The sequence below is a fragment of the Anguilla anguilla genome, chromosome 15 (genome assembly GCF_013347855.1).
Source record: "Anguilla anguilla isolate fAngAng1 chromosome 15, fAngAng1.pri, whole genome shotgun sequence".
Taxonomy (NCBI): Eukaryota; Metazoa; Chordata; class Actinopteri; order Anguilliformes; family Anguillidae; genus Anguilla; species Anguilla anguilla.
Window position 1 is genome coordinate 9,361,123 of NC_049215.1, and position 27,133 is coordinate 9,388,255.

Consider the following 27,133-nt stretch of genomic DNA (forward strand, 5'->3'; position numbering starts at 1 on the left):
AGAGAAACTAGCGAGGTGTGTCATGCTTTAGGTTGTGATTGCAGTTCACCCTTGTGGACACACGATTGGTTTCCAAATAACCTATTTCGAAATGTATTGCTACTTTAAGCTTTTTGCAAATATGATCACAGTAGCACAGAATGTTTCCATTGGAAGCTTATCTCCCTTGCTGAAAGTGGTTGCTTGAGCATTAACTCAGGAAGAATATCAACGCGTTTAATAAGCACCAGTGGCTGGGGACTCCCGACCAGAGAAGACCGGCCATGACACAGCGAGAGAACTTTAAGCAAAGAAGAATAACAGAAAGCACAGATCCAGCCAACAAAAACCTGTGACAACTGAAAAATAAAAGCGGAGAAGCTCGAAGTGAATGCAGGAGAAGACGCTCCTCACCCTGAGGCTGTCTGCTGGGGTGGTAGATCTGCAGGTCGAACGGCTGGGCGCTGGTCTTCTGGATCACCGTCACGTTCTGCCCGGTCCACTTGTTGGCCTTGGCCAGGGTGTTGGTCCTCCAGTCGGTCCAGTAAATGCTGCCCTCGAACAGGGAGACGGCGAAGGGGTGAGAGAGGTACTCGTGTCCCTTCAGGATCTCCATCACCCCGGTCCCGTCGTACAAGGCCGAGTAAATGGCGTCAGACCTGGGGGGGCACATAAACCACAGCATGAGCAGGACTTTCAGACCTGGGGGGGCACATAAACCACAGCATGAGCAGGACTTTCAGACCTGGGGGGGCACATAAACCACAGCATGGGCAGGACTTTCCGGTTGTGCAGAACTAATATACCGTATATGTATATAGTATACAGTGAGCTCAATAATGTTTGGGACAAAGACATATTTCTTCTGGCTCTGTACTCCACAATTTTAGATTTGTAATCAAAAAATTCACATGTGGTCAAAATACAGATTCTCAGCTTTTATTAAAGGGGTATTTTATACAGCAGATCAGAATGCATGAATGCACCAGTGATGACTAGCCATAGAAGATTTAGTGAACAGAAAAACAGAGGCTACACTGCAAGATGCAAACCACTAGTAGGCCATAAGATCTGGATGGCCAGGTTACAGTTTGATAAGAAGTACCTAAAAGAGTTCTGGAAAAAAGTGTTGTGGACAGAGGAGACCCAGATTTGCCTTCAGAGTGACGGCAACAGCTAAGTGTGGAGGCCTAAAGAAGGAACCTCCGGACGTGCATAGCAGCCCCCGCTCTGTGAAACATGGTGGTGGAGGTGTTATGATTTAGGCATGCATGGCTGCCACAGGTACTGGCTCACTTAACACTAGAACTGCCATGGGGTAAAACTTACCCGTTTCTGTTTTTCAAGTATATGTAGGCCTAACTCTGTTTCAATAAAAAAATTATGTCTCCCAGTCCTTGACTTTTTACTAAAATTGAGTTATTAAGCACCTCCTAATGTAAGAAAGTTATAGATAAAAACATTAAAAAGTTTGAGGCATTTATACGTATAAGCAATAGTAAAATTTACCCACTATAGAAAGCATTTATTTTTGGCGTATAACCACATAAGGGCATTTCTTTTCACGCGGTTTGTGTTCGTGCATTTCAGTTGCCACGCAACGTGTGTTATTTATATTTTATTGTTCTATTTTTTGTATTCCATTTTCATATCCCATTCCATTGTTCTCGTGCCTTTGAATGGCATAACAAAGTCGTGTAGCCTATTTAGGAATTGCGCATGTTCTTTGAAAGGCCTCTGTTGCTGCCTAGTTAGCTTATTGTAAAATAAAAAGAAACAATAGACAAAATGGATCGACGAAAAAGATTAATGGATGCCAGTGAGGCATTAGCATTGCTGAATGCTTTGAGTGATGGGGAGTCTGATGGTGGGGAGGTCTCCGGGTTGAGCGAAGTGTCCTGGGTCGGCGAGGAAGATGCATCGGATGGATCATCTGACAACGAGCCAGAGCCTCAGAGGAAAGTATCGTCGAGGTGGTCGGATCAAGTTGTGCCTGCAGTGTCAACTATTGGCATATGTACAGTACTTGCACAAGGTAGGCATAAACTTGGCACATTCACTCTCATTGTACCTACCTAGCTAGTTATCGATAAGGTAAATCTCAATAACTCAATTGCATTGATGTCTGTTACCGGCACTAGCTAACTAGCTCTATTTTTCGTTTTGTACAATTTTTTCTTCCTATTTTCAAGCTGAAATATTTCCACTTTTGTTGCTAACAGTTGTTCCTGAATTCCAAAGAGCACTTGTATTTTTCCGTTTCACAAGATTACACAGTGCCTATCTAACCACAATGTAACGTTTCGAGCAAGGAGCCACATTAGCCTACATTGTGGCGTTAATTGTTGATGTGACTGCTGATAGCAGCGTCAAAATTAATTATGAAGTGTACAGAAGCATATAATCTGCTCACGTACATCCTCTAAACTCATGTCCTTCCTCTGATCTAAATTCATTTGAACGTGCATCATTTGCTGAAGTGAGAACCTAAAGCAATTAGCCCCCGATTCTCAGCACCTGGTGATGTCTATGGGTCACAGACTTTGGGACACAGACAGTATGTCATTCCATGCAGAAAAGTACTAAACATGACAACTTTAATATGTTCCAGACATTATGGAACATATTGTATAAAAAGTGGGGTAACGTCTACATGGTGAAACCATAGCGTATAAAATGCTGTTAAATAAAAGCTGAAAATGTGCACTTTAACGACATGTGAATTGTTTGACTACACATTTAAAATTGTGGAGTCCCAAATGCATATAACACACACACACACACACACACGCCCCTTACTAAAGCCCATGTTCCTGCTGATGCATGCCATTGCTGCCTACCGAGCATCTGTCCACACAATCCTCTTTTCCAGGTGATCCAATGTGAGTCCGTTAGGCCACGCCCCCACGTCCATGTCCCTGAAGACAACATGTCTCCCGCTCCCGCTCATGGAGGCGGCTTCGATCCGCGGGAAGGTGGCGTCCCAGTCTGTCCAAAACACAATTCTGAACACAGAATGGCCTGTTAACCTCATTTGTTTGTGTGTCTGTCCAATCACACACCTCTGCACCTGTTAACATCATCCGTGTGTGTGTCTGTCCAATCACACACCTCCGCACCTCCCTGCTTTCAATCAAGACATGTTTCTGCTAATTACTTTATTTATTATTATTTATTATAATTATATTGTGAATTCTGTATTAATTCCAAATATTAATCAAGCTGCTTATTTTCAAAAATGTTCCATCAACACAGAATTCAACACCTTGTATTCAAATGCAATGTACCACTATCATGATCTTTTCAGATTTTCATAAGAAGAGCAAGTTTTAAGGAGAACTGCAATAGGAGGTGGTGCCTCAGCATAAATTAGTGCCTAATGCCTTTTCTCATGAAGTCACTTAAGTTAATTGGCCATTGAACACTGATGCTCAAAAATAAAATATGGTACATAGTTTTTTCCCCATTTAAACCATGGCCATTTGGTCCATTAGCAGCCATTTTTCACAGTCCTGTCCTTGAATATGCTGAAGGTTCAATGGTCAAAATAATTACTTCAATAACTGCGCAAAGCACTTTTCCATGCTTAACATAAAGCTGTCTTAACAGATCCAGCCATGAGCACCAAATGGATCCTGAAATCTTAACCCTCTTTTATAGTACTGACAAAGCAGCCAGGATTTTAAGTGGGCCACACTCCATTTTGTCAACAAGTCTCCTAAATTGGAAATTCAGACTACATTTCAAAAGAGTAAACTGCTCACTCAATAAATTCCATGTGGTCAACCAGCACGAGAATGGTTCAATATTACTACTTAACAACAGTTTTATTCATTGTGTTGATCTCAGGAATTTTACTTTTACTTGGAATTTGGAACTTGCCAAATTGTGCTTGTTAAGTGTATAATAATTAATAATAATTTGCAGCTATACACAAGTTAGAAAATACTGTACTATACTCAAATAACATGCAGCATTAACATAAAAAATGTATTTCTGTTTCACAGTACATGAGGAAATATCCAAATTATTATTATTGCCACTTTCAGATATTGCTATACATTATTTAAAAAATATATATATTTCAGTATTCTTAATTTCTATAAGAACAGAAAAAAACTTGAGAGGACAGAAAAGAGAGATGCTATGAGAAAGCCAATCATATATGAATATCATCATGGACTGAGGGCATATTTTTAGTTAAGTATGTGTTACAATAGCCATGTATTTTGCCATTGAAATTTAGTGCACATTGGGCATGGTCTGTAATGGCTAACAAGCATTCTCTGACATTCTCAAGACATTGCAGCCCAGGATGAACAGCATGGTTATATTTCCTCCCTGTTGTGATGTACAATGTTGTCACCACGTTGTTTTCTGAAGCCAAAATACAAAACTGTACCCAAGCCCGAAACCAATCAAAAGTGACAACAAAGCAATATTGCAGGATTTATCCTCAAGTCAATGATGTTGTTCATTGGATCAGACCCTCAAACCAATATTCCAGTTGTGTGAGTAAGTGAAATTAATTAGATCAAATGAATGCCAGCCAATCACAGTCAACATTCACGTGTAGCTCTCCAGACATTATGGGTTCACTGCAGCATTCCTTCAGGTTGGAGATGAGCACAGGATCTTCTTGAGACTTTCCGTATTTCCCAGATGTAGATCGAGCTATTCTAATCCTGACTGTTGCGTGCTTTAAACACCACCTATAGGATACTACAGTTGTGTGCATTATAAAACGTGCTGCTGACCAGATTTTACGAGAAAATAAGGGCTGTTCATACAGAAAAATAATCAAACTGCACAACCCTTTATAGCAGGGCTGCCCAGTGTTATCCGAAAAAGGCTGATTTGGGTGCAGATTTTTGTTTTTTTCAAGTAATTAACTAATCGTGGTCGTCAGTCAAGCTCTTGATATGTAGAATCAGGTGTCTTAGCGCTTGGCCAAAATAAAATCTGCAACCACACTTAACACATATGTAGCCTACTTTCACCTACTTTTTTATGTTCAACTGACATAAAAAATATTGTGTTGCATTGAAAACAATTAGAAAATACACTGTATACGGTGTTACTCTCTCACAACTGTTCTTCCATTAAATTGTCATTTTAAAAGATAATTGATGTTCACACAATGAATATTTCACCCCATTATTAATTTGAACAAATGGCTGTGCGTTACACCAACTCAAAATGTAGTCAAGTAATTTTTTAAGAACATCATTGTCATTTAGAGACTGAAACAATTATGGAATTACCGATAATTTAATTTACCTTTGCTCAATAGCTTTTATTCTTTATTCTGTTGATTGACAGACAAAGACTTGCACTTTTCAAATTGCAAATCCACATGTCATCATTGAAGTGCCTGAGCTGGGGCCAGGCAGTATTAACCGGGTACCTGATATATACTAATAATTGAATAATTATATTCAGTCACAAGTCAACAAACTATAGCAAATAAAGAAAAAATTATGTGATGAGAGGTATACAGAACAAAACAAAAAATGCTTAAATGTGCACATTTAATAGATATGTAATTTGCTATGAAAAAAACAATCTTAAATGTACAATTATTTTAGTCTTAATTATTTTAATACATATCCTCACAATGTGAGTGTTGTCTCACAGCAGAAGGCCAAATACTTCCTCTGTGTAACATGCATAGAAAGCAGCACACTCTAAGTGTTCTGAACAGGATAAAAAGCCATAGTTTGAAGCAGATAAACAAGCATTTATCTAACCACTTATATTTAACTGTGATGATTACTGTATTTTCGTGAATGTCATGTTGCTGTGCCTGGAAGGTCTTAAGGCACATGAATGAGTACATTCATAAACTACACCAACCCATAGACCCTGTAATTTAGTTACATTCTGGTGAAAAAATACTTTCCCGCATCAAGAAGGATGTTTTGTTTGGAATCCATTATTCATTGATTTATGGATTTTGGACATCACAATTAGAAATTAATTGTGACTGTGTCTCACTACGTTATTCCTCATAAAAGGGGAGAAAGGAATGGGATTGTGAGTGTGTGTGTGTGTGTGCACATGTGAGTTAGTGTGTGTGTGTGTGTGAGTGTGGTCATGCATGCACGTGTGTGTGTGTGTGTGGGCATTAGGGTTGGGCCGATGTAAAAAATTTGAAACCGGTTAATATTAAGCCAAATACCAGACCGGACTGGTAATACCGAATTCTACCACTAGGCTAAGGTGTCCCTTTACTGAGAAATAATGCCCACCCTTGGACCAATCAGAATCGAGTAGCCTATTTAGTAAAGCCGTTGTATAATGAAATTGGATCTCCTTGTTGCCGGCCTCGGCACTAAATTGCGAACGGCCTGTCGATCTTTTTTTTTTTTGCACTCAGACCCTAGTGGCTCCGTTTATAAACAAACATAATATTATGTTAATCACGTCGTCATGTTGTTTATTACTAATGCAATACAAGTTTGATTTAGCGCCGTCGGCACAGGTTGCCGATGTAGGCTACTTTTTAACTTGCCAGTAGGCTACGTCTCATAATGACAAATGCGGTTCATTCGGTTCGCATAAAATCAAACCGGTTTAAGCTCGTACACCGGACCGGACCGGACTGGCAAAACCGGAAACCGACCCAACGCTAGTGGGCATATGTGTGTGTGCATGCACGCACATGTGTGTGTACATGTGTGCGCATGTGTGCGTGTGTGTGTGTGTGTGTGTGTGCATGTGTGCGCGCGTGTGTGTGTCTATGGGAGTAAAAACGCACCCATATCCGGGATCCAGGGCGATGGCTCGTGGGTGTTCCATGCCCCCGGCGATCAGGGTGGTGCGCATGTCTCCGTTCAGCTTGGCCACCTCGATCTGATCCAGATTGCTGTCGATCCAGTAAAGGTTCCCCGCTATCCAGTCCACAGCCAGCCCCTCCGGCGTAGCCAAGCCATGCTGCACCACCACTTCAATCCCCGTCACACCTGCAATGGAACCCATGACTTAGATATTAAAGATCCGGCAGGTTAAAAGCAAGGCAGGCAGGCATCTGGAAGGTAAAATCTTATAACGCTGGTGGAGTCACAACCACCAGAGGCCATGCAGCACAGCTTGGAGAACAATCTATGTGGAATAGCTGTTTGGGTGTAACGATACTCAAAATCCAAGATTCAAAATGGCTTTTGATTTTGAGGGCATAAATCAATTCAATTTCTGATTCTTTACGGACAGCTACACTATTGTCACACCAATGACTCAAGACCAATACTTAGTACTTACATTGAAAACTACTTGGAAAAACTAAGCTGATTGTAAGAAAAGACAATGGCATGGTAGTAAAATTAAGCAGAAAACTGGCTCTCTAAAACTAAAATATTTAGCGAAGCAGGCCAGCTGACAAATCATTTCCTATTAGCAGCGATGATCTGAGGAATCAATGTGGTGAGGGAAAAGATTCAGTAGCCAGTCAGATTGAGAGGATGATTATGCAGAGGCCAATTAGATACAGAGGATGATTATGCAGAGGCCAATCAGATACAGAGGATGATTATGCACAGTACTCTGGGAATTTCACCAAGGTGTTGTATGGTGTGTTTGAAACAGTAAGAGAGGAAAGGAATCCATCTTCACTGATGGCACCAGATTATGGATCAGTCAGGACTTTGCATGGATTTAGAGCATTTTAGCACTTTTATTCTAATACCTCCGGTTTCAGAAAGCTTTCCTCTGTAGATCTTATCTTCAACGACATCGGTCCAATAGAGCTGGCTTTGCATGAAGTGGAAGTCTAAGGCGATGGTGTTCCTCAGGCCAGGGACGAGAAGACTGTAGTCTCGTCTGTGAAGATCGATCCTCCGGATCTCGTGGCGAATGGAAAATATGATAAAAGCCTCAAATGGATCTGACAGAGAAACAGATAAATAACAAACATGGAAAAAAACCTAGAGGCATAAATCAGATTCAGAGTTTTTTATATACTTCACTTACTGAGCTGGAACGGCAGGAGGTACAAATAGAAAACAAATTTGTACAGGTCAAACGTTTAGTCATGTCCATGTACAGCTTAAATGAATATCAAACACGATTCCTTATGAATAAAAGAAAAGCAGAATCTACTTTGATTGTACAACTTCTTTAGTTCAAAGGAACAGTACTTGGCACTCGTTTAATACACTGATGCTTATTGAAAGGCCACTAAGCCAACTTATGTATAATCTTAGAAGTCTAGTCCTGCACAACATAAACAACTGCCCTGAAAGCAATGCTTGTTCTATCTCTAAAGAAATATATTTGAAAATAAAAAATAAGCGAATAAACACTGTGAATTCTATGTAGGGGGACCAGTTTATCTAGGTCACGTGACACAAAACAGTTTTAACTTGCATTACCATCTGAATCTCCATCAGGTACTATAAGCCTTGGATTGTCACAAGCACCTGACTAATAATAAAATCAGTGATCAGTTGTGACCCTCATAAAAGGGATTAGTTGAGGTAACACACAGGAAGAGGAAGAAATATGACATGAACCGAATGTCAAACTCGAAAAAAGTTTGAGGGACCAGATGCAACACTACCCTGCGCACCAACGGAGTCAATTTACTTCAGCACAGTCTGCAACAAATTACAGAATCCCTGAAAGCAAAGGTGAAAATATCTGCCTTTTGACAAATTTACAGTAAGCACCACCAAAGAACGACAGGACTGTTAAACAACTAACAGTGATCAAATTTAATCAAAGTTTAAAACTTGCATTAGTATTTCAATTTAGTTACTTGGTTTTAGCCTTTCATTTCTTAAGACTACATTGCTGCAAACTATATTGTTGTTATGCATAATCTTATTTAACAATTTTTGTGCAGGTCATATAATTGCACTTATGTGAAGGTCTACATCCCATTGCTTAGAAAGAAAAAAAGATACTTCTCATCACTATATGTATCTGCAGCCTGTGAGCAGTTCTATGCACTGACAGCAGCACATGATAGTGTGGAACATTCCTGTCCATCATCGTTTGTGCTTAATTAGTGGAAATTGATAAAGATTAGTGGGGAGGGGCAATGCGATAACTGACTGACAAGAAGGTTCTATGGACCTGTTCATTTGGGATGACTGAATTGCAGGAGAGAAAGCTGCCCAATATAAACCTGCGTCTCTAGTTATATGTACTGAGGGAGACTTGCTGATTGTCACATTGCCTTTGACAACTGATGGGGTTGGATGCACAGTATCAGTATGGCCTTTGGGGCGGGGGGGGGGGGGGATTGTTTTTCTGTTTCTGATTTTTATCCCCAAAAAACTTATCACTGCCTATCAGAGTTAGGGCTGCCTGAACTGTCTTCCTTGGATCAGTTTAGGAATGAAAACTCCCCAGAAAATTGCTGTCAAAAGACAGTTGCTCATAAAACACATAATCTGTCACATTTTCTTTTCTTCCTTTAAGATGGCCGTTTTATTGCTGTTACCATTGCTGTGGCAGCTCTCCCCGTCCAGGTCCAGGCTCCAGCCCTCGTAGCAGGAGCATTTGACGGTGGCTTTGTGCTGCTCGCACACCTGGCTGCACCTCAGGTGCCCGCCACAGTAGTCCACCGCCCCGCAGTTCCTGCCGTCGGCCAGTAGGTGGAGCCCCGCCGGGCAGGAGCAGGCCACGCCCCTCCCGGGAGCCACCGCACACTGGTGACTGCACCCGCCGTTATCCGCCGAACACTCGCCTGCGGGGCACACACAAGTCAGGAGGTCACCTTGGAGCCAGACAACTGCGCAGGAGATTTAAAAAAAAAAAAAAAACAACCAATGAACACTCAGTTCAGCGCAGGCAGTCATGTGACCAGCAGTGACAGGTGTGTCGCTGGTACCGCTAAAGTCCAGCCGCTTCAGGGGGTGAGGTGTCGCTTCAAGGACGCCGAGTTATGGTCAAAGAGGACGTTGTTCGTTTTTTTTTTTTTTTGTTAGCTTAAAGCAAGTTTTTTCAAAAGGTTAAAAGGGTGAAGCGCAACCCTGGCACAGAAATGATTTGTCTGAGTTTAAAATGGCAGACTTCTGGGCAGCAGCAAAGTCCATCGAGGTTGCAGTTCGGTGATCCCCTCAATAAACGAAGCACCAGAGGGGAACCGAAATTAAGGCAAAATGTCAATCCGTTCCACATGTGGCTCGGTGTTTTCCACAGAGGCCTAGCACAGGCTACATCAGAGTACCCCTGGAAAACACAGTCTAGGTGCAAGCCCCCCCAGTGGCCAGAACACTGGTGTCCTGGCCACTGGGGGCGGAACAGACACCTGTTAGACGAGTTCGGCCATATAGACATGCAGGCCCCCCTGGATGGGTAAAGGACTATGTTCATTGAAAGAAAAAAAATGTTGTAAAAAAAGAAGTGTATGTGTTCATGTGTTTAAAAGATAACACTTCACAGTAGCTAGTTGGTAGTTTTTAATCTATGCCCGAGAAGGGGAGATGTAGTAATGGGATCAAACCAACAGATACATAAATAATAAATCAATACATAAGCATCAGTGGCAAACCAATACAAATGTAAACAACAAACTAATAATAGTGCAAATTATTAATCAATACATACATAAACCAAAACAATGCATATGGGAAACAAACCATCATAGATGACAATCAAATTAATAGATACACCAATGACAAAAGAATGTACACATAAATTACAAACCAATAGATGTGTCAATGACAATCCAATACATATGCATATTAAACCAAAATCATGTCAAGCAAATCAACACATACGGACACTAAACACATTATTTTTTTCCTGAATGGCACCCCATATTTTTCCATTTGGCACAATGACACATTTAATTTCTGGAGAACACTGACACTCACCTCTGATTGCACCTATTAATCACGGTACACAAAAAGCTCCACGTTCACACGCAGTTACTGTGAGAATGAGACAGCTTGTGGACAAATGAACGGGCTACACCCCAGCACTAAAATGAACTATTCGAAATGGGGAAAAAAGAAAATTATTATTATCACTCATTTGAGTCTATGATCATTTTGCCATTTGTTTTTGATCAATGAGACCCCACCCCCACAAAATAATATCATAAATGTGAACACTAAACAGCAGTTTAATGGCACAATATGTCACTATTAGGCAAACACATACCATAACTTATGGGACAGGTGGCAAGTTATTAGTAAATAAGTCTTCTAGTCTTAGTTGTCCCCAGTCTTTTAAGTGTTTTAATGAATACAGTCAATCTCTAGGGATGGGAGACTGGAACACGTAACATTATGACTGAAGAAAAGTATGTTTCTGACCATATTAAAGAAGCACTGAGTATGCCATGATCACAGGTTGGGCACTGACCTTGTCCCACACTGCGGGAGGTTTTTTCAAAAATAGTTTATGTTTTGGGTTTTCCATACGTAAAGCAGAGGAATGGTTCATTTTATTTCGAGCCAAGGAGCCAGCTGGGGAAGACGCCAGAAAGCAGAGAGCAGGGCAAGAGGCAGTGCCGCTGGTAAACGAGCATCCCTGAGGATTTTAGAAGTGTGCGGTGCTCCCAAGGGGCCGCGTGCTCTGAAGCGGACGGCAAATTAATATTTCCACGCGCTTTCGGGTGACCCCTCGTGGTGTTTCATTAACCTTTTTCGATTTGTTTTGTTTCTGTTTGTTTAGTGTTTCGTTTTTTCGTTTTGCTTGGGTTTGTACATCGTGTCCCGGCACGACATGCAAAGGGAGTGGTCCAAATTCCCTCAGTTCTCTCTCTGATGTAAAACGAATGGAGAGCTGTTCTCCCTCGTACCTGGTCTTCATTACAGCCAGGTCTGTGGGTGTGAGGAGGGAAAGGATCCCGGGCCTTTACTCCGCCTGATTATGCCATACCTCGCCGCTCTAACAAGAAAAGATTTCATTTTCTCCCAGGACCGTTTTGGTCCATCCCCAGTATCTGAGTAACATGCTTTTGGAGGTCACACAAGAGAATGTTCCTACTGTGCTGCCTTGAATTAACAAGACTCTGAAGGTCTCCTAATATGATCTAACTGACTGTAATCATGCCTGGGGGAGAGCGGATGCTTCAGCGCTGTAATGCTCTGATTATTTATTGCGCCAGGGCCAGGGCCTGGGGGGGCCCTGGTGTTGGGATTCTCCGGTTATCTCCAGCGCTTCCCCGCTCGCATTCGACATTTCCTCTCGAGAGCAGTGAGAGGCGAGGGGCCAAGCGAAACGTCTCTGCCTGTGTTCTGCTCGCTCTCATCGAGTTCCGTTCGAGTGATGAAGCATCAAGAAATGGCAGTGCTGCCCATTTTTTATCTAAATTTGCCCCCTCAGCTTTTCAGTGTTACCTTTTGAAATTGCAAAAGGCGTGAGAACATCAAAACAAGCGAATCTGCAGGATCTTTCACTTAAACGTGAAATTGTGATTGATGGCCAAAGTAATCCGAATCACACAAACCCCCGCATCTAAAGCATGTGCCTGTCCGTCCCCTCCCCTCCCCTCCCCCACCCCTCTCTCTATCTCTCCCTCCCTCCCTCCTTCTTTCCCCCTCTCTCTCACTTCCTCTCTCTGCCTCCCAGAGTGGCACAGCACCATGGGCATCTCTCCAGTTGCCATGATTACTCACTCCTCGGGAACCAGCCCTCATCAACCACTGACTCTGTGGGCAGTCCATGAATGCGCCTGAAGCCGCAGCCCAGCACACTAGCAAAGCTAGCTGCCGTACACCCCACTCTACGCACACGCTACCCGCAGTTCTTCTATCCACCGCTAGACTGACGCAGACAGAAACACCTGTGGCTCCGTGTGACCCCAGGCCTCCCAACCCTCTGCACTGTGTCCTGCACACCCCCCCCCCCCCCCCAACCCCCGCCCGCCTCCTACCCCCACCTCACTGAACTTCCTCTCCTCACCCCTCCCGTATACACACCCATGCGTTAGCCTCAAGGCTAACCGTACCAGCTGTCCGCCTCGTCTGTGCCTCCCTCTCCGACGGCGCTCACGACCGCTTTGCGACTGCTCGGCCGTAGCCGTGCCTCCACATGAACACAAAACCGATTTCCAAACAATCAGCTGGGACTTCCTTTCTTACGCCGGTTAAATCCCAACGTTAATATTCCAAACACTAGTGCCTGCCAGACACGGGCATCGATGAGAATTCAAATACAGTACTTAGACTTGCAAATGGTTTATAAAAAGATATGATTAAAACCCAATTTAAGATAACTGTGGTCCACTCACTAATAGCCATTTTATTCAGTATTTTAATATTATGAAAGAAATTCTTTGTGAACAGCCTACGGCGGGTAGAATGATCTCAGAGCGGGTTACATCCTTCATGTTCCTTTTTTGACAAAACACACTCAATGAGACAAAAAGAATGGACTATTACAGCAGACAGTAGAAAAGATAATGTAGGTAATTCACGGTTGCTACCCACCTCTCTCTCTCTCTCTCTATCTCTCTCTCTCTCACACACACACACACACACACACAAAAATGCCCTGCTAGAACTCTGTACCCACCCTGCCCTGCTAGAACTATGTACCCACCCTGCCCTGCTAGATCTCTGTACCCATCCTGCCCTGCTAGAACTCTGTACCCATCCTGCCCTGCTAGAACTCTGTACCCATCCTGCCCTGCTAGAACTCTGTACCCATCCTGCCCTGCTAGAACTCTGTACCCATCCTGCCCTGCTAGAATTCTGTACCAGCCCTGCCCTGCTGGAACTGTACCCACCCTGCCCTTCTGAAACTGTACCTGCCCTGCCCTGCTGGAACTGTACCCATCCTGCCCTGCTGGAAGTGTGCAGGGCTCTGGATTGATACATAATAATAAAATCATAACATGCCCAAATGTTCTATTGATATAAACATATCAATGTATGCCATGACTGCCTTTATCTGTTTGGTTTTTTAAATGCAGTTTTAGACCAGGCACTTCTTCCCTTTGGAATAAATAAAATAACAGCAGACACTAATGTGCATTCTCACACAGAAGGGCCCTGATGTTGGAAGGATTTACATTTTGTTTTACTCACGTTGAAATTATTTAAAATTCTAATGAGGAGCAGACACCAGAGAAAGGCTTCCTTTGTTAGCTCTGTGCAGCAGCTATGCATAAATGTTCGGGGAGATATATGCTGGAGAAACAATCTTGCATTCCTTTTGCAAGATTTTTAAATTTAGTATGAACTAAATGACTGCAGCATAAGTGTGGTCAAACCCAATGAAAGGCAGTTAATTGGATGTCTGCCATATTGATGTGGCGAGGCTTGTATTCGCCAGCCCTCTGCATCCCTAACGTTTGGCCATTTGCCCCTCAATCCCCTGGGGACCCAGGCTGAACTCTTGCTGAAGGTCGCAGGTCCTTCAAAGGGGCCCACACACGGTTTGACCTCAAAAGCGCCTGGAGTGAGTCCAAGCAAAACAACGGCTCCCAGCCAGTAGGAATTACATTATCAACCGTATCTAAAGTGTGTGCTTCCACTTATCATACAAGTTTACATTATCTACAGTCTCTAAAGTGTGTACTTTCACTTATCATATGGGTTTACATTATCTACAGTCTCTAAAGTGTGTGATTCACTTATCATACACGTTTACATTATCTACAGTCTCTAAAGTGTGTGCTTTCACTTATCATAAACGTTTACATTATCTACAGTCTCTAACGTGTGTACTTTCACTTATCATATGGGTTTACATAATCTACAGTCTCTAAAGTGTCCTTTTACTTAAATTAGTTTAAAAGTGAATGAAGAAAGAACAGGATGACCAGGCTTCCCAGTTTGGCGGGGAAAATCCTGGTTTTAAAATGAGTGTCCCAGTGTCCTGACAAATATCGGGAAAGTTCTAAAATATCCTATTTTTCACCACATGCCCTGAAAATGCCCCCATTTTTCATGGCATCTAAAAAATTCAGGGAATGGTTTTTTTCTGAGCTTAGAAAGACCGCACCTTGCGCCCCACTGCTAACCACGATCCAAAAATAGTGCAAACGATCGCGGCCAAATGGGAATACACAACACTGATTCATCTATGACGTTTTGGCATGTCAATCAATCACACCAACCATAGACTGCTGCTTTAACTATCCGTGGTGATAGCTGTGCCTCACAGCTGGGCCCCTCGTATTACTAACTGCAGACCTGAGCTCTGAACAGCCTGACCAGCTTCATTCAGACCAACGGCAAAGTGGTGCATTCAACAGCCATTTTTTTAAAACCTTTTTTTTAATAATGTAATGACATTTACTGAAAAACATTGACTATGTACCGACGATCAAAGAAATGGGGACTAGAAGCTTCTAGCAGTAGTCCTGTAAAGTCCAGTAGTCCCTGGCCACAGGACCCTGGCCACAATCATTTCTGTGCCACAAATTATTTCCAAAGCAATACCTCAAAATTATGAATGTTAATGCATGGATTATAAATTTAGCCGTTAGCATTATAAATGTTGAAAATGGTTTAACTTTAAAGGATGCACAGTAAAGTACTACATTAAGCATAAAGCATACTACATAAATCTGATTTCCAAAGAAATTCCTCAGCATTACAAATACTGGAAAGGGTTTCACTTTAAAGAACGTACAGTATAATAATGCATATTATTATGATTTCACTTTAAAGGATGTAGAGCAGGCCACTACATTAAGCATCTACATATATATCATAAGGTTATACCTTAGCTTTAGGATAACTGAAACTGATGTGACTAATTGACATACATTGTAATATTTCATAATGCATCTATGAATGATGTATAAAGCAATACCTCAGCATTAGGACAATGACACTGAAAAATATATCACTTCACTGGATGCATGACGGTGCACATTACACAGTACAGTAATATGCTACTAATAGGAATAACCAATGTTTCTTGTATTTTGAAATTACTTACCAAGCTGATAAGTAACTAGCAAAATTAATAGTTAATAGTTAATATTCAAATAGCTATATTAATAGTTAAATTAATTAGCAAGCTAGTGTCCTTGAACAATAATCATAAGTGTGAAAAAACTGGTGGCTTGTAGCATTTCCAAATTAGCAACCATTTAAAAAAAAATTTTAAAAACCCAAAAAACTGCAATACGTGACTTCAGAAAAAAAAATCCCAAAGTTGTATATTAAAAGCAGACTTGGAAACTCTGTCTACTGGTAGCCTATGTTGTTCAGTGCTGTATGTGTCATTCCACAAGTAGTGTCCAGCATCTAGTGCAGCTAATGTTCAGGGAGTACAGCTGGACATCTTGGTATTGCTTCATACCATGTTTAGAGTTGCCATTGTCAAGCAATCACACCTTGTCAATGTCACATTAGGAATACAGAATGAGTTTGGCAATATTACGGTTGTCTAAACACTGTTATAGTCACGTTGTCTTTTCTGCAACTGTAAATTCATGATTTCCTTTTTGCCATCCCATAGTTTGTTCTGAAATTAAGCCTCTCTTTTGACACCACTGAATGTACTGAACATGTCATTATCCAAAAATAGGAGCTCTTAATGGACAATTGACATGCAACAAAATGTTGTGAATGGGAAAATGAATTTAACCTACTGAAAAGCAGGGAGCGCATTCCCAGAAGTCAGTCTGTGAATCACTTTCACTGATGTCCCATTAATAAATCCCGGCTCAGAAAATGGGTAGCCCACACGGAGGTCTTTAGTAATTTCAAATTGGCCTCCAGAAGTCCCTCAGTTAATTTTTACCATATCATTACTGCATTGCTGAAAGATTATACATTCAGCCTTGTTAGTTACTTAAATGCTTCCATATATTTTTACAGCATACACAGAGTGTTTACTATATAAGGGCAATGAAAGTGTAAGTCATAACAGCAGCATAACCCAGCGCACCATGCAAAGGCATACGGCGTATTGAAATGGCCTTGCTGATTGTGTGGACTTTCTTTCGGATGTGATTTTTTTAAACGCTTCCTGACTCATGCGGGTAAAAGCGCACTCTCACCACAGTAAGGTCCCTCGTCGGAGCCATCCGCACAGTCCCTCCTCCCATTGCAGATCCTCTCCGGCGTCAGGCAGGTGGAGGTGTCATTGGCACAGGGGTATTTCGGGGGCTTGCAGACCGACGCCTTGCAGTCCCGTTCGTCTGATTGGTCCTCGCAGTCACTGTCACCATCGCACACCCAGTTCCTGCTGATGCACTTCCCTATGGCCAATTACAATCAGCATATTCACTAAAGATGAATGGTATATATTCAGTGAGAGCCATAATGTTTGGGACAAAGACATTTTTTCCTCGATTCGCCTCTACTCCTAAATTTTGGATTTGTAATCAAACAAGTCACATTTGACTAAAACACACATTCTAAGCTTTTATTTATGAGTATTTTCATACACTTTAGTTTCACTATGTAGAAATGGCAGCACTTTTTATACATAGCCCCCAAATTTCAGGGCACCATAATATTTGGGACATATTCATTTTATGTAAATGAAAGTTTGGAGGCTCTATTAGGTAGTTTTTAGCAAACTTTAAGAAGTACCTAAAATCTGGTCATCCTGTTTTTGTGACGTACTAGTGATTTTCATCTTGCAGTGTAGCCTCTGTAGTTCTGTTCCTGAAATCTTCTGCAGACATCAGTCACTGGCAACATCCACACCTGCCTCCTGATGAATGTTTCTGACTTGTCAGAAAGGTGTTTGGGGTTTTTTCTTCTTAATGAAGTTCCAAACCACTGGTTTTGTAAGCTTAAGTTTTGGCCTGTGTCTCCGACTGTTTGAATACATTAATGAAATCTTTTCATGCAACAAATATTATCAGAAGGGCAGCTGATAATTTTACTTCAACCGTACCTGCACCAAGGAATCAACTGATCACACCTAACTAATTAGAAACACCAGTGAATCCATTTGTCCCAAACATTATGGTGCCTTCAAATTGGGGAACTATGTACAAACAAGTGGTGCAATCTCGACACGGTGAAACCAAAATGTATAAAAATACCCTTTAATAAAAGCAGAGAATCGGCACTGTAACCACGTGTGCATTGTTTGATTACAAATAATTGTGGCAAACAGAGCCAAATCAAGAAAAAAATGTCTTTGTCTCAAACACTATGGAGCTCACTGTATACACACCTACACATACTCTCTCCCTCTCTCTTTCTCTCTCACACACACATAGAAGTGCATTCAGGCTTTACAGTTATTGCACAATTGTAGTTTGTATTGCTAATAAACAAACAACCATCTCATTTTGCTTTTTAAAAATTTACCATAAAATGGTAAATGCAAACTAATAGCAGCCATTTGAAGAGAATTATTATGCCATTTTAAGGAAAAGTATATTGGCATTTTCTACTATAAATGAGACATTTAGAGCACATGCAAATAATAAATAAAACACATTATCGTAAGTATTGGAGGATTCTGAAAAAGCGGTTCGTGCATCACACTGAAAAACAGACTGTCCCTGACTTCCCTTACAAACCCAAAGCCACTAAATGCATCTAAATTACACATCAATTTAAACAACACTCATCGCCAGGCTCAAAAAGGAGACAGGCATTCTAAAAGCTTATATATTTGATAAACAACACACTGTTTGCAGCTAAACAGTGAATTGAATTTATACATTTGCAATAAGGGCATAATGTGAGAATACCTTATCTCGGGTCACGGCAGGATTAAATGTGAAATATTTAAGAATATTGATATATTCATAAAAAAATGCTGATGCATTATGGACAGCAAGTCCTTCATCAGAGCTCCGATGAAGGACTCGGTGCTTGAAATGCACCGCTGTTCTTTGGCTCAATAAACTTTCTGGAACCCCGTGGAGTTGTGGATCAAAACCATGCTTTTTTTTCCAATGTTCTTGATATTTAATATTTAAGCCTGCTGTGACCCCAGAGAAAGCATTTCTCACATTACTCCCTGGCAAAGAAAGCATCCCTGCTGTCATTCGACAACATTTCATGAAATTCAGTCCTTCCATTTAGCTTTTTTGTAACTCACACTTAAAATCCTGACTGCAGTGAGGTCACAGGAAACAGCGTTATTGGCCAAGTGGCCACTACTGTGAGGTCACAGGAAACAGCGTTTTCAGCCAAGCAGCCACTACAGTGAGGTCACAGGAAACAGCGTTATTGGCCAAGCAGTCACTACTGTGAGGTCACAGGAAACAGCGTTATTGGCCAAGCAGCCACTACAGTGAGGTCACAGGAAACAGCGTTATCGGCCAAGCAGCCACTACTGCTGCGACTCAAACAGCAAGAGTGACAGTTCACTTCTCATCGTTCCATCAAAAAGGCACTTCATGCAAAGAGATTTGAATACCAATAGGCGACACTCAGATCATTTTTCTGTAACCGCCTGAAGAGGGCGCTCGCGTAGCGGTGCCGCCATTATGGACTGAATCTGCCGAATTCTCAAGCTGATTGATCCAGTCAATAACATGAAGACTACAGATCAGCCGCGAGGAAAAGAAATGGAAAAACCTAAAACAGTGTTCAGCAATAAATTGTCAGAACTATCCAAGTACAAGTCCAGAACTTGCCTTTTCCCAAAGATCCTAACAGGTTTTTTAAATTTATTCACAAAAGCGTAGAAATTGAAGTTTGACTGGACCTGTCAAAGTGCTAGCTATTTATCGACATGGCAGTGGCAGAAATACCATTACTTACACGCTACAACGTTAATAACGATCCCTTGTCTGTCTTTTCACAAACGATAGGCTTTAGTAATAAATTAGTATAGGTTTTTGTAGAAAAAAATCAGAATAAGACAGTGATTGCCTTTCACAGGCTCCCGGTGAAAGACTGTTCTTGTAAATTACATGCTAAAGTTAGATAACGATCAACTGAGATCAAACTGTGCTCTTGCCATTACCTGTATATAGATTTCGGTGAATAAATTGCAAATTGGCGATGCATTTTTATTTTCAGCAAGACATAACGTTAACTTTACAGCAGCGGCAAAAAAAAGTCCCCGATTTTATTCTATGGGGCCGTGGACATGCTGCATAAGAAATCTGGTCACCTTACTATTTGGGTGATTTTCTAGATCTGTTTCTCCTGTCCAGTCCGTGGTTCAATAATTGCAATGTCATAAAAATGAGATTGTAACATTGGGAATTACTGATAATTTATTATTTAATAAACGCAAGTGTCAACATGAAAAGGTGAGCGTATGACACTGACCGCTAGAATCCAACAGCACAGCAACGTAAACAATCTACTTTCAGTCCAAAATGGCGGCGGCCCGGCTCAGGAGCTGGGCATAGATGTTACATTGCACAACCAATGGAGTGTCGCCTCTTGGTATTCGAATCTCTTTGCTTCAGGCTTGAAATAAAATAAAATAAATATTAATATTTAGGAGACACACTGGTAGAGGGCTATTTAGCAGAGATCTCACTTCAACATTTTCTTTCACAGTCAATTCATGTTGTCTTCCTAGACTCTCTATGAGTTCTAATGAAATAAAATGTGCAGGTTGCAGCTGGCTAAAGTAATCTGCTCTAAAGCAATGTGCAGAAGGATCAATATTGTTGTGTGACTTCAGCTCATGCCTTTACATGCATACCATTTACATACTGTTGCTAAGCGCCGGCTCCATGTCTGTTCATAATCCTATTCTTGCTATTCTCATTTTCCAAAGCCCGCCTGAGCAATAATAACTGGGAGACAACTGTGAATATGATATTTTAAATAATACCATACACCAGAACGGAGTGCTGAAAAACCTGTGTGGTACTAAAATTTTTTATTATTTTAGTTTGTTATGCAAATACAATAGCACTACATGATAAAAATGAGCGTACGTGCAGATAAACGAGGGCTGAAGGATGGTGGGCTGTGAACAGTGCCATCAGAAAACTACTACTAACCAAAAGCAGCAGATACCTTCTTCCCGGGTGAAACTGATTGGCAAGTCATCCGCAGAATTCCTACACTGAACAAACAAAAATCTGCACAAAAAGACTAAGAAAAACGCTGCCTGTGCAGTGCAACCAACACCAGTGGAACTCAAACTCGGTCCTGGAGGCCCTCTGTACAGTGCGTGCTGGTTTTTGTTCCAACCACAATTAGAATTCCATAATTTTAACAAGCTGCTAATTTTTCGTAATTAGGCGCTTTTCATGTTTAGAGGGATCATATTCTTAGAGGGATTATTTACCCTCTTAAGTCACATTTTTTTCTGTCTCTCATATATGGTTTAATTATTGCTCATTCCATTTTAATTATTGCTCATTCTGATTTAATTATTGAGTCTTGTGCTGTTCTCGATAGGGGAGGTCCTTGCATAAGCCCTCTCCGGTATTTTAACCTCACTTGCACATTTTCTATTAATCACTGTACAGTTCAACTAAGCATGAATTTATATTTGTGCACAAATAAATAAATAAATAAATCATTATGGCAGAAATAGCTATGCATGCTATTAAGATAAAAGGTTGCTGAACACGTGTTCAAATTTTTTTCCCCTTAAACGTATTAGCACAATTGAAGGTTTGGCTCATTATAATGTGCTCTGTCATTCAATTCCTCATTATCCACCAAGTGGTTAGTTTTAATGGCCAGGTGTCTATACCATCACCGATTAGAAGCCTACCAATTAGCTTCAGTCTTTAACATGATCAGTTAAATAATTTTGTATGCAGCTGTTCGCAATATAGCACAACAAGCATAATGGCAACATGGGACTTTTATTCTTCATGGCAAGCATAGCTATTTCTGACATAATGTGGCTTAAGAGGGTAAATAATCCCTCTGGACATGAAAAGCACCTAATTAAGAAAAATGAACACCTTGTTAAAATTCTTGGATTGCAATTGTGGCTGCAACAAAAACCACCATACACACCACAAACAACTGAAGACGACGAAGAAGAACAACAGAACAAAAAAAAAAAAACAGAAGCACACTGAAGAGTGAGCCAGAGAGCTGGCCACCCTCTGATTACCCTGGTGGATTTCCCAGTTAATGGACTTTCTCTAGCGCCACCTACAGGCAAACAACAGACAGCCTCTGATAGAAGCAATACTAGGAAATCACTAGGTGGAATCAGTGGAGCATTACACTCTTCAGATCCCATTCTGTCCAATCATATGTCACCGTATTCTTCAGCAACATCTGAAACTGGTTGACTAATCAGCACTGAAAATTCTACTTTGCCAAAACTGAGCTACAATTCCTGCCAAGGGCTCAGCTATCCAACCCTCTAAACAACATGCCAGTGTCTGCCTCTCGTATTGTCAAGAACCTAATGAGACACACGAAAACAAACTTTCAACTGAGAGCAGAGTTTTAGTGATCTCCAGGTCATAGGTGCTGCCTCTGAAATATCCAAAGGACCCATTAGTTTCCTACTTCCTGCTTGAGCCCGCTGTACGGCAAGCCCTCGGCCTTGTGGTCTTCCTCCCATTTCTTCCAGTAACTCGTGCATGTGCCGGCAGATTTGCCCCGCTCAGTCCAGAATGATTCCGAACATCTCATCCATTATAGGCATCTGATTTATCATGCCTCCCCTCCGTCTGGCAGCCAGTGATGGCTGACGCTGCATTTAACTCCAGCCTGCCTGGTTGTCCTTTATTAACAGGCTATTTTGGAACCCGGCACCCTGCCACACACCTCAGCTCTGCTGCTTCTGGTCCGCTAATCCCATTTTCAAACCGTAGCTCTGACCGCGAGATTCTGCAAACACTCCGCTCCACCTCTACCGTCCTGACACCCCGAGCCCAAACCAGCGCAAGTCAGTTACATCAGGAGGGGAAATACGGGAAGTGAAGTGACGTGAAGTCAGTTAACTGGGACACGCATCCCAGACCAGTCATGCCTTCTCCACAGCCCACCATTAGACCTCATATCCCCCTAAGACACAGCAATTAATTTATGTCCCCTGTAGGGGACATCAGTCACTGGCCTTGACCTACTATGGTTCTTGAGATTCTCAAGATTCTACTATGCTGAAACATTCACTGCAAGGGACATACAATGCAAATAAAATAAAGAATATTTTTGAAAATCTTTTAAACCGCATTAAATACGTTTTTGTCATCCAAGACACTTGTAAAATGAATTAAAATGAATTTCAAGAGGAGTTTATTATCTCTGTTTGCACTCCCTAAGACTTACTGAGTCTACACTAGCTCTGCACTGCTGATGCTGTGACAACTGTCACTCAGCCACTTTTGGCCTGTTTAAGTAGACTTTATGTAGTCTTCACAAATTTTATGTGTGACATCGTGCTTACTGTGGAAGTATTTTACAACCACCCCCCCTCCCCCACAGATTGAGCAAACTAAGGTTTCTGTCTCTACACGGAAAATATTCCTCTTCACATTACCTGTGTTAGCCTCATTAGTAAGTGTATACGAGACAAAATGTGTCAAATACCCAGAATGCAACTCATAACTTTTAAAAAAGGGTGAAACTGGGTGGGAATTTATTCATGCTTTCGTGTCTACCTGTTATTAAAATTAGCCAAGAAAGCTCACTTAGGCATCAGTTAGACAAAGTGACAGGGTGCAGTGCAAGTCTATTTTCCCCATAAGCAGAGCTCCTGTATTAGCCTCGCTCTAATTGTGTACTCTCAGTAATGATGAGGGATGTGTGCGCTAGCTCTTCAGAGAGGTTTACACTGATGAAGATAAAAATGACAAAAACAAACACCATTCCTTTCAGAAGCTGTCGGCTGCTGTCTAGTAAAACACACACACGCACACACACACACACACACACACACACACACACACACAATGTGTAATTATACTTATTTTGGGAATCTGGTTTAACAATTTCAAGCTTTCAAGATTGCTGGCTTCAATTAATAATAGCCACGGCCAATTGACACAGTCCGTTAAAAATTAGCATAATTCAACCAAAATAATAACCCGAAAGTACACCCGCTAATTTGTAGGGAGGGAGGAAGAAAAGAGAGCGGTGACCCAGATGCTGTTCAGATAGATGACCTGAAGATGCTGTTTCGGAGAGATTAACTGCTGATACTGAGCACAAACTGCACATTCGTCATTTACAAAATACTGAACCTGCTAGACCGCTACTTCGCTTTGCAAATGACTGCAGATATTTCATCGGCAAATGCTTCAATTAATTTCTTAAATTGATGTGTTCACCTCAATAATTAATACGCTGCCCAGAGCTAAATATTGGTCTGCTGGATTATTCCATCAAAGTACTGAAACGTCCACATGTCCATTGTGTGACTTTCTAATTCATATGCGGCTTTTCTATGTTTTAATTCTACATTTCTCTCCTTGTCTTGACAAGCCAAAGTGATCAAAATAAATCCACAGGCAGAATAATTTGGCTGCTATATCTCTTAATATAGTAGATGTGTTGCCATGGAAATATCTCAAATATGCAAAATTACTTCTTCAGATGACTGGAAAGCCGAAATTGTTAGCGAGGCAAAATGTTAAGCGCAAATATTAATTAATATGCGTCGATATGCACGCCTAATTAGGATTTAAATGAAAATGTCATTTGAAGACCCTGGCAGAGACCAACAGCAGCGCAAAATCGCTGCGTTTTGCAGGTTGAGTTAAAGGTAAAAAAAAAACAGGAGCTGAGGTTTAGTGTTGTACTCTTCCTCGCAGCTCGTAATTCCGCGTATCGCTCTCTTTCAAAATGGAGTGTCGGAGAGATTCGGTACAGTGGGATTTTCATTAATACGCCCGCAGATAAGGCCGCGAACAATGTACCCCACCGCTCCGAATGTAATTAGCTCCCTGTGTCTTATCTGTGGGCCTCGTCCGACACAGTTAAAAGGGATTTGTGTTCCCAGCTTTGTTCGGAATAAATTAATTTCAACCTTTTCATCAGACAGTTAGCGCCTGACAGCAGAAATAATGCCATTGTAGGGGAAGTATCTTCTTCACTTACAAAGTAGACAAAAGGTTTTTTGAAGAGGGAGGGCATGTTCGTTTGAAATCAGTTTGGTCATCTGATCTGGTCGTCTGTGAATTTGAACGGAGCCATTTGTGCAATATTTAGTATCTGTCCGGGCGCACTTTGTCCTCTACCTTATTCAAGAGCTTTAATTGTTTAATTGAGGCTCCCTGCCCCTTTCCTTTGTTCCCTATACCATGCTCTTGTTACTGCTAATACGCTTTGATGTTGCATATCCGTACGTGTGATCCTCATTAACCATTACCAAAGCATACACAAACCACAAGGCGTCCTGAAAATAGGAGAACAAATGGCTTGTGAATATGGAAACTTTTCAGAATTCTGATGGCGCCATGTTGACAGTTGACAAATGACTCTTTCCTCTGCAAGCCAAGCCTGTGCTATCATCTGTGCTATCAAAAAAAGGAAAATGGTGTATTTTTTGTGAAATGTATTTTGCTAAGTATTGCAGTATTGGCTTCAGCAGGCTGTACACTACTCAGCTAAACCTGGATGACACCTGTACACTTGGGTAATATAAGATGTCCTTCCTGATTTGAGTTACCACAGGCGTAGGGTCATTTTAGGAGTCTGGTGAAAGTGCCAAAGGTGACTCCATTTAATATCACAGACCACAGACCACACAGAGTAATCTCACTCTCAAACCTCTGATATTACGAGCTGGATTTCCTGTCATATACAGGCCATGCTTGTGTATCCTGTGTAAAGGGCAGGTGCAGTCGTACCTGAGGAGGTATATGTGCGGTCCTATCTGAGGAGGTGTATGTGCGGTGGTACCTGAGGAGGTGCATGTGCGGTCCTACCTGAGGAGGTGTATGTGTGGTGGTACCTGAGGAGGTGCATGTGCAGTCCTACCTGAGGAGGTGTATGTGCGGTCGTACCTGAGGAGGTGTATGTGCGGTCCTACCTGAGGAGGTGCATGTGCGGTCCTACCTGAGGAGGTGCATGTGCGGTCCTACCTGAGGAGGTGCATGTGCGGTCCTACCTGAGGAGGTATATGTGCGGTCGTACCTGAGGAGGTGTACGTGCGGTCCTACCTGAGGCGGTGCATGTGCGGTCCTACCTGAGGAGGTGTATGTGCGGTCGTACCTGAGAAGGTGCATGTGCAGTCCTACCTGAGGAGGTGCATGTGTGGTGGTACCTGAGGAGGTGTATGTGCAGTCCTACCTGAGGAGGTGCATGTGTGGTGGTACCTGAGGAGGTGTATGTGCAGTCCTACCTGAGTAGGTGTATGTGCGGTCGTACCTGAGGCGTGTATGTGCGGTCCTACCTGAGGAGGTGTATGTGCGGTCGTACCTGAGGCGGTGCATGTGCGGTCCTACCTGAGGAGGTGTATGTGCGGTCGTACCTGAGGAGGTGCATGTGCAGTCGTACCTGAGGCGGTGTATGTGCGGTCCTACCTGAGGAGGTGGATGTGCGGTCCTACCTGAGGAGGTGCATGTGCGGTCCTACCTGAGGAGGTGCATGTGCGGTCCTACCTGAGGAGGTGGATGTGCGGTCCTACCTGAGGAGGTGCATGTGCGGTCCTACCTGAGGCGGTATATGTGCGGTCCTACCTGAGGAGGTGTATGTGCGGTCCTACCTGAGGAGGTATATGTGCGGTCGTACCTGAGGCGGCGCAGGTGAACTTGGCCTTGGGGTCGCAGGCCCTGCGGGAGCCGCGGCAGTCCGCCTCGTCGCTGCCGTCCTCGCAGTCGGTATCGCCGTCGCATCGCCAACGCTCCGGGATGCACGTGCCGTCGCCGCGGCAATGGAACTCCTCCCCGCTGCAGTCGCCCGCCGGGAGCAGCGCTGCAAGCCAATCGGGCGTAGGGTGAGCGCAGCCACGCCCTACGGCCCCCAGCCCCGCCCACGGCCCGCAGGCCCCGCCCACGGCTCACGGACTGCCCCCCTCGGGACGCGGCCCGTCGATCACGGGCGCGTCGGAGCCGCCGGCTCGCCGTGCGGACGTTAGCGGACGCGGGAAGCTAGCGAGCGTTTAGGAGCGGCGGCTGCAAATCTCCATTATGATTATGGTGTACCGCTGAGGGCGAGGGCCGGCATTTAAATTTAAAGCCCGCGCTCTCTCCGCACTGACCGGCTGATCGCAGGATGACATATACACGCGGGCCCGAGTGTGCCATCCCACAACCCCCCGCCCCCCCCCCCCCCCCCCCCCCCCCCCGAGAAAAAGCTACGCACCCCGGCGGCAGTCACGCTGACAGGAAGGAAGACGTGAAAGGGAAACCTGGCAGAGGTCTAACCCTAACCCTAACCCTAACCCTTCCACCTGGCCAATGACAGCAGAACGGCGAAACAGCGGC

General features: G+C 42.7%; 1 protein-coding gene across 4 annotated transcripts in view; it reads right to left on the reverse strand.

Annotated features, from left to right (window-relative positions):
- Positions 1-27,133, reverse strand: part of LOC118214493 (low-density lipoprotein receptor-related protein 1B-like) — a 457,936-nt gene that overhangs the window by 193,195 nt on the left and 237,608 nt on the right. For all 4 annotated transcript variants that reach the window (XR_004762629.1, XM_035394488.1, XM_035394487.1 and 1 more), the window contains 7 exons: positions 26,439-26,621; positions 16,901-17,101; positions 9,425-9,670; positions 7,664-7,861; positions 6,740-6,944; positions 2,820-2,984; positions 394-638 (listed from right to left, as the gene is read on the reverse strand). Coding sequence is in view for 3 of the 4 variants with exons in the window: in XM_035394488.1 (XP_035250379.1) it covers positions 394-638; positions 2,820-2,984; positions 6,740-6,944; positions 7,664-7,861; positions 9,425-9,670; positions 16,901-17,101; positions 26,439-26,621 (1,443 nt within the window). In the remaining variant the exon portion in view is untranslated. The remainder of the gene's footprint in view (positions 1-393; positions 639-2,819; positions 2,985-6,739; positions 6,945-7,663; positions 7,862-9,424; positions 9,671-16,900; positions 17,102-26,438; positions 26,622-27,133) is intronic.